General features: G+C 37.8%; 1 protein-coding gene across 1 annotated transcript in view; it reads right to left on the bottom strand.

Moving 5' to 3' along the window:
* The window catches only part of DSCAM (DS cell adhesion molecule), a 603664-nt gene extending 593653 nt beyond the window's left edge, over window positions 1-10011 (bottom strand). Inside the window, exon 1 of the mRNA XM_043538206.1 lies at window positions 9522-10011. Coding sequence (XP_043394141.1) covers window positions 9522-9564 — 43 coding nt within the window. The 5' untranslated portion in view covers window positions 9565-10011. The remainder of the gene's footprint in view (window positions 1-9521) is intronic.
* Between the last annotated feature and the right edge of the window lie 2649 nt (window positions 10012-12660).

Below are 12660 nucleotides of genomic sequence, written 5' to 3'. Positions count from 1 at the left end.
CTTCCCACTTCCTCTCATTTTGATTATAAGCTTGTTTGTACAGTGCCTAGCACAATGGGGCTGTGATCCAGATTTGGGCTTTTGGGTCTACAGCAGTAGAGACAATAATAAAGGAGGAAAGGGATGTCGCTTGGTGCATAGAGAAGAGGGAAATTATTTCAAGCATGCAGCAAGAGTGAGAGGAAGGAGAGAAAGGGAATCTTCCTAGGTATGTGAAGCTAAAGTGTGGACTGAAATTAAAAAAAGGTGTACCAAAAACACCACCAGAAATACCTAAAATAACCCACACCCTGGTTAGGTGTGGACATTATTAATGGGTGGACATTATGACACAGCATCATTAAGTTTCAGTTTTGCCAAATGTTGTGTCTGTAATCCAACAACTTCCAGCTCACCAGGCCCAGAGGGATGCACAATTAAACAAAACTTTAAGGCAGCTAGACAGAAACAAACCATTAGAGCAGGGCATGGTTTTTAGTGGTAGTGGGATTTGGTACAGTGCTCCTGGTTCCCCTCTGAGGATAAACCAGGATGGGCTTTTTCTGTTTAAAATGTGGCCCTTGTATATATTTAAAACTGGCCAGGATTAATAACTCCCTTGTTTCCTCTTTCACCACCATTAGCCTGACCTAACAGAACAGCACGTTGTACTTCCCCTCTCTAGCACATGTCCTGCTCTCCCAGTCTTTATGTGCCAACAGCCAGAGACTGTTGTGGTTCTGGTGAAACAAACAAGCAAAGATCCAAAACAAAAAACAAGAGTGGGAGACTGATTGTCAGGTTCAGCTAGTCTCACATACATTGTGTTTGGAGGCTTCCAGTGGCCCTGGTTTGAGCCAGCACTTAATTTGGAAGTCCTTAGAATCATAGAATGAATATCAGGGACCTCAGGAGGTCATCCAGTCCAAGCCCCTGCTCAAAGCAGAACCAATCCCCAATTTTTGCCCCGATCCCTAAATGGCCCCCTCAAGGACTGGACTCACAACCCTGGGTTTAGCAGGTCAATGTTCAAACCACTGAACTATCCCTCCCCCTCTCCCTGTGTTATGCTTAAGTGAATAAAGATGTTTTCCTAAATAAGGACAGTCAATAATCTATCCCTTGCTACTGCAGTTGTACGGCATGGCAGGATTTGGGATGAGATATCATGGCCTGGAGAAAAAAGTAATTTAATATTTTTATTCATGGCTGCTCCATGACACAATTTCTATTTTTACAGCAGGTTAAATAAATTAAAAAAACAAACAACAACAACAAAACCTCTCTCTGCTTTCAACTGTAGAAAATAACATTGTTGAAGTGAGTTGGGAACAATAATCTCTGATTGCCTAACCCATCGGGGCGGGGGAGGTGTCAATCAGATTCAGAGCTAGCATTTCTACTTTTATACATAATCTTCCATTGTCCGGAAGCACAGATAATTGACTCATTTCAGTGAATACTAACCCCACTTTCTGACTTGTCTACAACAGGGGATATTACAACAACAACGTATGGCTTCCTCGGAGGTTGCGTGTTTCACTGTATGGCTGGCCCTCTCAACCAGCTTATATCCTTGGGTTCACACACCTACACCCCACTTAGACTCTCATTTAAGATCACAGAATGATGCTACTAAACAAATGGTGGCCTCAAGTTAGTTAAAATATGCCCACCATGAAGATGCTGCTTAAGAGCAGCACTGAAGCTAACGAGCCAGTGCCAACCTCCATCAAGTCCCTTCATACTGTGGCAACGAAAAAACGAAACAGCGAGTGCAGCCACTCTGCATTGGGAAAGACAGAAGTCCTTAGCGTGCAGACTTCAGCATAGGTCAATCATTTGCAAACACAACATGGCAGCATTTCTTTTCCCTGGAATTCACACCCTGGGAGATGCTTGTCGCAGAGTTGCTCTGTCTATGCTTTATCTTTATAATTGCCATAGCTATGAGTAAAGATGCACAGACACCAAATTATTCAAAGCTTCAGTGCAACACGTTTTAATTCAGATCAGAACGTATTAACAATGCTATCTGTCCCATTAGAATATTGCTGGTCACTCCAGAAATCATGTCTGTAATTTCTTAGTATACAATAACAGCCACCTTTTAAAGGCTGTGTGTTTGTTTTTTGTTTGAATTATTATTTCTTTTACTCTTTCCTTAAAAGATATTGGAAAAGAAATCTGTGGGAATATTACTTTTCAATATTTGTTGACAGTACAAAGAGAGAGGTATCGTAATTTAAGACAAACATTCAGTACAGGATTAATGTGTAATTAAGGGTAAGGAGACAGCAGCACCTGAAGTTGGACTTTGGAGTGAGCATCCTGTTTTTCCATACACAGTAGTTTCCAAGCCATCACACCTACTGTATATAATTTTGTCCCTGCTTGTAACAGTGACAGCGTTAGATTAACAGCTGTGTGCTTGGTCTTCATTTTAGGTGATGCAGAGCACGTTCAGATGCCTTGAATGGTATTTCATCAACATAGCCTCTGAGCTGCTGCACTCCCATTTGTTTGCATCTGGCTTTGTAGCTGCCATTTAAACATGGACCATGAGTGCCACTCCCAGTGGTGTTCCTGTGCTCCACTGTGTTCCTGAGCTCATGTGTGGTCTGCCCTTCTAGAATGTTCAGCAGATAGCCTGATCAGTGATTCAGCACAGTTTGCTGCACTGCTCTCTCCCTGAGTTACTAGGAAGCTCCAGGGATGCAGGCGTTTAGTATGGAGGTGACTCTCCTTCTCAAAGCCACTGCATTTAAAAATGGCTTTCTATAAATAAGACTGCTGGCTCATTCTTAAATCTTACTCTCTGCCTCCTGAGTAAAAATAACTTAAATCGGGACGCAGGCAAGAGTCATTAATCTCTGTCATTCTGACTATCCATCCACTAGCCTTCCTTTCTTCCTATCTCAATGTCTGTGTCCTTAATATCTGTTCTCCCATTTCACTATGACATATATTTATGCAGACTATTTTCTCTTTTTCTGGTAATTAAGCCATTACTTTAAAGGGGGGGAAATATTTAGAAAGTCATGAAAAATGAATGACGTATGATAGCTGGAGAGCAGTGTGAAAAATCAATGGCAAAAAACACCAGGTAACAGGAATCTGTGGAATGTGTGGTTTACTATTAAAGATAATTTTCTTCAGTAGTTTTTTGTGATACCAAAGGCTCTTTTGTTGAAGATACCAAGCTTTAAATGTGGTTCCTGTAAGAAAGTGTAGGCCCATGAATTAATGAAACGAGATGTCTCATATAAGTAAATAAGCAAGGTTAAGAAGGTGGGCTTTATTTTATGGAATAATATAACTGTTCTCTGATCAAGGAAATGAAGCTTTCAACAAACCACAAGAAAAATAAAGCACATGTTAAAATAAATAAAGACCATGTCAATACATAGAGATCTTGAAAGATCTCAGACTACATTTTGAAATAAATAATGTAACAGACTTCACCCACTCATTCACCTTCGAGTAGGTATTCAGGATCTTGTAGTCTGCAGTACATTGGAGAACCTTATTGCTCAAGAGGGTTTTGTTGCTACTTTTACAAAATTATGGTATCAGAAACTGTATAAGGAATAATAATTTTAAAAAAATCAAATATTCTGCAACTTAAAGTAATCAGGGCAAGATAATAAATCCCCACACCTTTTTAAGGAATTTTCATTTTGCCATGCTATAGGAATTGTAATACTAAATCAGAACCAGTGTAATTCTTAAAGAAAAGATTCCACTCTAACAATAGCCAGTACAAGATTCTTCAACGGAAGCTGTAAGGCCCGCGTGATGGACAATGCATACAATAATCTGCCTTTAGGGGAAGTTTCTTCCTAACCTCGCGTGAACAGTTTACCTATGACCTGCATAATTAGCAAAGATACCACTTTTAAATAATAGAGCTAATTAGAAAATGGATTTCCTGTCCCATAAAAGATTTAAAACACACCACACACACACACTCTGAATACAGAAAAAAGCCAGAATTTCCAAATTTCTCACAAAACAAAATTCAGAAGAAAAAAATCAAGGCATTTTATCTTGATTCATTTTAAATATTTAGTTTCAATTTTGACATTTTATTTTTTTTAAAATTGTATATAAAAGAAAGTAATTTTTGAAAAAGAGTCATGGGGGAGGGGGGTGTGGGAATCAAAACTTTCCATTCTGAAAATGTTGAAATCGGATGTTTAAAAATTTGCAAAACATTTTTTCTAATTTTTTTTTCCAAAACACTATTTTTTTCAAAATTACTAAAACTGGTACAATTTTACAACAAACGTCAGATTTGTTGAAACACCACCTTCTGACAACCGTTTTGACAAAAACAATGTCAACTAGTTCTACAAAATAATGCTAATCCTAGCTAGAGCAACTGCCAAAAACGTATTGGCTGTTCTGGTTCAGAGTTTTGTACTGGTGCCCATCCCTGTAGTATCTGATCACTTATAATGCAATGTTTTGCAAACACCTTTGAAAATCATGCCATGCATTCCTGGCCCTGCTATAGACCCCTTTTATAACACTAATCAAGTCAATAATTTCTGACTCACCTTCTTGAGCTTCGGGGTGCTGAGAGAGGCTTACACCAAGATTTTCAAAATTGGGGCCATAAAGTTAAGCTCCCAAATCCATAATTTAGGCACCTAAATAGATGGCCTGATTTTCAAAAATGCTGAGGACCCATTAGCTTCAATTTAAGAAAAGGCCTGATGTTTGATGGTGTGGGGAGTTGCATGGTACCTCTATAAAGGACATAATTTAATACAGTGTGGAACTGCTGAGCGTAGGCAGGTTAAAATCAACCAACCAGCCTAAGGCTATCCATTAGCTTTCCCACTCACCAGTTCCTCTGACCTTTAATACCCCAAAAGCCTGATGCTGCACCACTGAAGAGAAGGGAGTTTTACCACGGTCTTCAATGAATGCAGAATCAAGCCCCAAGTTCTCATTACAGCTTATTGCCATTTGTGGAAATCAACCTCATTTTAAACTTTAATATAAATGTAGCCTGTAGACTTCTTGTCATTAATAATTGTTATTCAATGTTCACAGGAGGAAAAGAAAACAGAATAGTGATCTCTGAAAATTAAAGGGATAGTGACCCTGCAAGACAATCTACCTTCATAAATCCTCCCTTCAGTGACTGTTTATTCCCACTGTTGTTTTGAAGTGTTGCCAGTCTTGTGTGGTTTGCTGCCCACTAGTGTCCTGTGACACTGACACACTAACATGCAAGCAGCAAGTCATAGTATCTCAGTTTGTGTTTGGTGAAGCTAGTCAGGAATTCTTAACGTTTAGTAGTTGCTATATTCTGGAATATCACTAAAAACGTAAAGAACGGAAATGAGCTCTCTTTTAAAGTGGAGGAGCAGATTTCTGTTGCACTCCATCTAGCTTTCTGGTTAATGCAAATTGCATTTTAATCACTCAGTGACCAACTAATATTTATTGCAAGAAAAGAATTAAAAGCCTCAGAAGTAGCAAGGTCAAAATCAATCAGTATGATTGTGCTATCCACAAATACATCAATAACTATATAGCAGCACATGAAGTATCTTACTACCTGAGAGCAAGGCTTTGGCTACTCAAGCTATATTTTGATGTCACAGCTATTCAAAAAAACCTTCCACTGGGGGGGGAAAGCCCCATTTATTTCAGTAAAGATGTTAGCCTTCCTGTTTGTTTCTAGCAGTACCGATCACCGTTTCCTGTGGCAAGTATTCCTAGTACCCCTGTTGTACATTCTTACAGTTTGTCTACTCCCTCTGCCCCCATCCCAATTTACAGTCTGGCTCTTGTCCCACTTACAGTCTGATATGCTAGTAAAAACTCCTTTGATTTATCAAAGATGGACATGTGCACACTGGGATTCGTGCATTACAGATACAAAATGGAAATCATTTTAATGGGAATTTATTTTTAGTATCAGTTGTACTGTATTGGTTACATCCTGGTGTTCCATTGATTTCAACACAGATCAATGGACCACAGGCAAACAAGAGTTGCAGTGGAAGAGAAGCCTGCAAATGGTTTCAGCATATTTACGTCAACATATTAAAATGTTACCAAGAAATACGGACATTTAAATACACAGAGCAATAGCATGTCTAATACCAGATTTTAAATAAGCCAATGTATCGCATGGGTGCAGGAATTCTGAGATGTTTAAAAAAAAAGTTTGACCTTTCTGATTTTTTTCCATGAAGTAATCAATCAAATATGTCTATACCCATTGGGATTGGACTATAGTGGATTTTTTCCACTTAGATCAATCATTTTAAATGCTTGCTTCAAGAATATTCTAATACAGTAACCCAGAAGGTAAATTTCTCAGTGTGTTGCTCAGGGTTATAACTGCATGACTCACCTTACCATCAGTTGGAGCTATGCAGCTTAATTCACTGTTTAGAAAGGGTACCCCCATCTTCTCAAATGGCTTGACTGTATTTATGGTTAATAATACTTTTTTATCCATGTTTTAAGAAACCAATAGTGTTAATAAATAAAATCAGTAGTTAGAAATAACAATTGGGGTTAGAATTTGGAAATTTTGTCCAGGAATCCTATTATTTGGACATTGCAGCATACTAATATTCTATTGCACTCATAAGTAAGATACTTTACAGATAGTAAGTCCATCCAATGAAGGTGCCATTTATTCTGATGAGATTTATTTGTGCTGAGAGATTATAGGGAGATATGGGGGCCAATCCTGCTGTCCTTATTCAGATGGCTCCCAGGAACTCTCCAACAGAAATTTTGCCAGATAGAAAGATTGCAGGATTGGGCCCCATGTTTGTTAAATAAAAAAGAAAAGAAGTTAAAACTAGCAGTTTTACATGATATACTAGATTTTTATTTCATTTTATAATGTATCTAGAACATAATTAGATGCCACACACACGTGGGTGCAAGAGCACATGTGTGTTGTAAGTAGATTTGTGCATTTCCCAGGGGGCTTCTGAAAGGCAGGTGGGTAACAGCAATAACAGAAGTCAAGCTTCAAGAGTTAATTTTTATACAGCATCATAAAAGAGTGCCACATATTATATAAAATAATCTACCTTAAGGCAGACCAATTCAAATAAATGTGTATATAATATTTGCATTTGTGCATACTGTATTTTTCTTCAAACACCGAAGTATTAATCATTTTCAAAATATCACCAAAATCTTACTAGAGTCATGTGAATAGTGTATTCTAAATTCAACAGTGTAACTGAAAGCACAATGTAAAAGTAACAATGAGCATTTGATGTTTTATATGCAGCCAGACACTACCTCAGGAAACACTTATCATATTATGAGAATACATGTATATTTACCCTTAGCACCCCTAAATGCAGAAGTATCATCTTCCCAGATTTTATGCTGGTATACATACCCTGTGGAGTGTACATATAAGAATCTGCAATACACACACACACCCCTACCTTACTATCTTATAATTTTCAATGATATAGTAAATAATGTCAAAATATCCCATTTTAACCAGTTTTTAAGTTAATAAAGATTCACTGAACCATCCATTAGCTATTTCTAGTGTTGTAAGATTTAAAAAATTGTGGTGTATACGTACCATGTATGTATGTACACACACACACACACACACACACACACACACACACACAGAGTGTATGTATATCAGCATAAAATCTGGGAAGATACATGTATCTTCTGGGTTTAGAGTGTTACGGATAAATATGTATTCTGAGAATTTTTTCTGTTTGATTTTGGTCCACACTTGTGAATGTTGAAACTGTGACATTGCTGCAGACTACATAAATAAATGAGAGAAACTGTTTTTCATACAATTTCAACCTTAAAAGGAAAACAAGATTAATTTATTATTCTTCAGAATTGCGGGTTTTATTTTATTTTTTTTCAGGTAGTCTACCTTAAAAGTATACAATTTAAATGGGTGTGAACTGGTGTGTGTGCAGGGTACGTATGTATCGGTCTTTTAAAGACATACAATTTTTGGACACAAATGTTGCAGTTCTAATTTTCTATGCAAATCCCTGTTTAACTGAATAGCCCTGATAAGCAAATATACTTTCACAGTGATCCTGTGTTATTAAAAGCAAATCTTTTCTCCAAGATATCTGCCTGCAGAGAATACAGAAAAGGCATAGTGCCATCTGACAAAATAAATAAATACATTCTTAATGCCAGAACTTTTTGCAATGTCTTACTGCTAGGAGGATTTCAAAATAAAAAAAAAGTTTGGGGGTAATTTTGGTCATTTTGCATTGTACAGTATACTGTGCATAAAAACATACCTCTCGATACATCTTCTTTACTCCTTTACTTTCCTTCCTGCTTCATCTCTTAATGCCTTAATTTTATGATATTTCTATCTGTTCATACTGGATTTGCTTTGCCTGTCAATGTATTTTCCCATCCAGTATCTACCTAAGCAGATGTGAAGGCGCTCTCATCCAGCATTTATTTGTCACCCTTTGCTTGGAGCTTCAATTATATTTGTATCTTCCAGGAAAAATTTTGCACTTTACCCTGAGCTTATCCTTCATTCAAGCAACATTTTTTCTATTCTGTCTGGTTTGCCTATTTTGAAAATTGTGTGCTTAATCTTTCTATTTTAACTGTCTGTGTACAATTTTAGGCAGAGCTATGTTCTCAAATTTGAAAACAGGAAAGAAAAATAATGGGAATAACTAGCATCACAATATACACCATAATTTGTTTTCTATCCTTAAATATACTATATTTATGTACATTTTACCTAAGTGTTGTATAATTCAATATGCACCTTAGGATGATACATAGTTAGTCTAAGTATTAAATATATAAAACCTCACCTGTATTAATAATATTAAAAACTGTGAAAACATTTATCTATTGCAGAGGAGTACACAAATAAGGGTTTATTCTTCACGGTCTTTCCATTGTTATTTCCCCTTCATAACTTTGAAATTGACTGAAAGAGTCTTCAACCTTTTTTAAGATGATGTAATGCTTATCAGTGCATATTTTTACATAAATGAGTGTGTTGAACACATAGCAGGTATCTTCTCAGAGAAATGATGGCGAGAGAAAATTTAAAAATATTTTCCCTTAAATAAAAAGCCTGCATTATTTTGGTTAAATCCCATGACAATTTAAGCACTGAAATATAAAAACATGAAAACAAAATCAAAATCCAAAAGCTTAATATACAAGCCCTTCAAATTCACTCAGTATGCTCTTACAGATTGATGCTCTGCTTGGCAAAATTCTGTACTTTTTTCAGCCAAAAAAGAAAAATTGCATCTATCCCTATTTCACCAAGCACAGTTTTATTCTGAATGAGGAAGATATATAGTAACACACTTAGGTTATGGGCACTTACTTTGCTAGGTAAGCTAGTTTAAATGATTACAGAGCAATTTCTTCCTTCTCCCCACAGCTGCTAACAACCAACGTGATGCTTTAAACACAAAAGATAAAAAATCATCCAATTCCCTTTGACACCTTTCCCAATTAGCTGAAATTAAATGAATCACAAACTAAATGATTATATTGCTCACCATTCAAGATGCTCTGGAACAAGAAGATAGCCAATATCCACATGCCCCTGCTCCTTTCTATCCTCCCAGCTATGTGCTTTTAGCTTTCCACTCTTTTCCTTGCTTTCTGTTTCCGTGTTTGTCAACTGCAAGGTTAAAGCTGCAAGCTAAGAGGAAAGATCAGTCCAGCTTATTTTGCTGGTAGCAGTGTAGCTGCTTGGAGAATGCGTGTATGTGTCTGATTGTCCTTAAAGCAAGTGATCCGTCTCTCCTTTAGCTTCTGTTCTCCACTGACACTTGCTTACTGGCTTTCTGTTTCAGAAAGATGCAGCTAAAGGAAAAAGGGAGGCGGGTGCTTTAAGCCCAGGTGTGTCGTTAGCTCAGGGAGACACCAGCAGGTTTGCAGAGGCAGGTCTGCAGGTGAAAAAATCCTCCAATTCAAGCATAAGATCATCCCTGGTAATATTCAGCCCAGATCTGCAGAAACCAGGCTGCATATACACCACCCTTCAACCACCACATCCAGGCAGCAAGCAAGCAGACTGACACATCTTTCCTCTCCTACAGATTTAATCACATTGATCCCTCTGCTAACCTTCTCTGCCTCTGAGCAGAACAGAGGAAAGTATTAACCCTATCACAAGCCTCTGTCAATTTTAGCCCTCTGCAGTCTTAAAGCAGCAGAAAGTATCCATAGCGGGGGGGAAAAACTAGATGAATAGAAGAACATAGTAGAATATGATACATTTCTATAGTTGGCTGAACTGCGTCCGTTTGGCATGAGCTGAGTTTTATATGACTAATGTGTTGACAAGTAGTAGGGGGTGGCACTTCTGGAAGGTCATAGCCTAGACACAGAAAGAAGCATGTGAAATAATTTACTGAGATTCTTAACAAAATAGTAAACTCCATTTCCAACACTTTTAAAGCACCCACTACAATTAGGCTTTGAAGAGTTTCTTTACTGTGGGACCTGATTTTGTTTCCTCTTTCAGAAAAACTAAACTGCAGCCTCACTAACAACTATCTGTGCTTCTACCTTGTCTTTCATGATGTGACGGTCAATCAAAGAGTAGAAAAATTAAAATAACTAGAATCAACACCGTGAACTACACTGCAGCATTAGCTAATTCAAGATTCGTGTTAAAATTAGTGAAACCAAAAAAAAGTCTTATTTATTACTGGTCTGTAGAATCTTGTCTTGTCCCAAAGGGAGCTCTGCAGGGTACGAGCTTAAAGTGGGGACTTGCACACAACACACCAGTATTAAAAAACACCTGCTTTGTGGTCTTAAAGATGGCAACTTGGCAAGACCCAGCCTTGCTCACTATAGTGGAACCCAAGAAAGGATGCCCCAAAATAAGACAAAAGGATGAATATAGCCAGAAATTTCACTAGTATAGCCAGACAGGAAATATACACAGTCCAGAGACTTCTGTGGTACATTAGTAACCAACTGAAAATCGACTCAACAGTATCAGAAGCATGATATAAAGTCCTCCGGTTGTAGTTCTTAAGGAAGCTAAAAACCAAAATGAAAATCAGCAAAGTGCATCAGGGACAAATGGTTCATTTTCTGCATCATGTTATAGCTGGGGCTGTGGTCAGGAAAGGCAGGAGAATCTCAGTTCTTCAGTTTAAAGAAAAGGAGTACTTGTGGCACCTTAGAGACTAACCAATTTATTTGAGCATGAGCTTTCATGAGCTACAGCTCACTTCATCGGATGCTCACGAAAGCTCATGCTCAAATAAATTGGTTAGTCTCTAAGGTGCCACAAGTACTCCTTTTCTTTTTGCGAATACAGACTAACACGGCTGCTACTCTGAAACCTGTCAGTTTAAAGTAGTATAGCTGGGCGTAATAGGGGGCAGGGGCTAATTGCTCATGGGGTTAAATGGAGAAAAGTGTTTCCTAAGTAGAGCGGAGAATACTGGGTGGAGACAAGCCCAGGGTGGGGAGGAGGGAGGAAGGGCAAATATTTTTTTAAAAAAGCCAGTTTTCTTTGATGGGATTCAATACCCTGAATATTAATGTTTCCGTAAATTGTTTTCTTAGTTTGCAAAAGCATTGGTGATAAGCAAAATCTGATGAATACTCCTGTGAATGAGTTTTGGCAAAGATTTGGGCCAGATTTGTTCATGCAGCCATCTTTGTTTTCCTTCTTTTTGTTTCTGTTTCAGCCAACCAATCAGAGAACAGAAACAATGCCACATGATCACCCATACTCCGAGTATGTGAAATCATAGGTTGCATGCACTCTTTCAAGTCTGGATGCCAAGAATGGCCAGCCTCATCATTTGGGATTTAAGGTGCATTAGATTTTTATCCAAGGGGAAGAATTTTTATTTTTTTGTATTATTAATTTGCCAGGGGTGTCTTTTAGTATATTTTACTGTAAAGAACATTGTGGATTAGGGATATGAAAAAGCAATTTTTTTTTAAATCTTACCAAAAAAAGTCCAAGAATTTTCCAGAAAAATGTCAAAATGTATATATATATATTTTACACACACACACACACACACACACACACACACACAATAAATTTATAATATAAATTGCTCTTTTCTGGAAAATCAAAATAGCTTCTATAGTTCCTCTGTGGTCCTTCATCACATCCCCTCTATCAGACAGAAAAGCTGTTTTAGGCTCCATCAGAAAGGCCACGATCAAAGCAAGCTCATTAGATGAAATTCAACCCTGTGTAGAAGGCCAGCACAAGCTCTATCCACCACATAAATACCTCTTAGTACTTGAAAACAGGGCTTTAGTGGGATGTAAGGGACACACAGATCTTATGCTCACCTTCTGCACAGGAAGTGAATATCACCCTTACTCTAACTTTCAGCGATCACCTTATCTAAGGAGAATCTAAGGAGCATATCCTCAGCTAGTGAAAACTGCAATATGTCTGTCCACTGACTTCCTCAGCTGGTGCAAACTGTCATAGCTCTATGGATCTGCCCCCTAGACTTTTAAACACTTAGCATTCCAGATGTTGTTATATTATAGAACATGAAAGCAGCAAACTATCGTACTGGGAATTCATTAAGACCCTGAAACACTTAGGCCAATGGATTCCAACGGAGCATCTAGAACAGCAAAACATTTTCTGACTGTTCTGCCCACACATATTCCAAATATGGTGTGTCCTGGACC

Source organism: Chelonia mydas, chromosome 1 (genome assembly GCF_015237465.2).
Source record: "Chelonia mydas isolate rCheMyd1 chromosome 1, rCheMyd1.pri.v2, whole genome shotgun sequence".
NCBI classification, from domain to species: domain Eukaryota; kingdom Metazoa; phylum Chordata; order Testudines; family Cheloniidae; genus Chelonia; species Chelonia mydas.
Note: the sequence above shows the minus strand (reverse complement) of the source record. Positions and strands in the feature narration are given on the sequence as shown.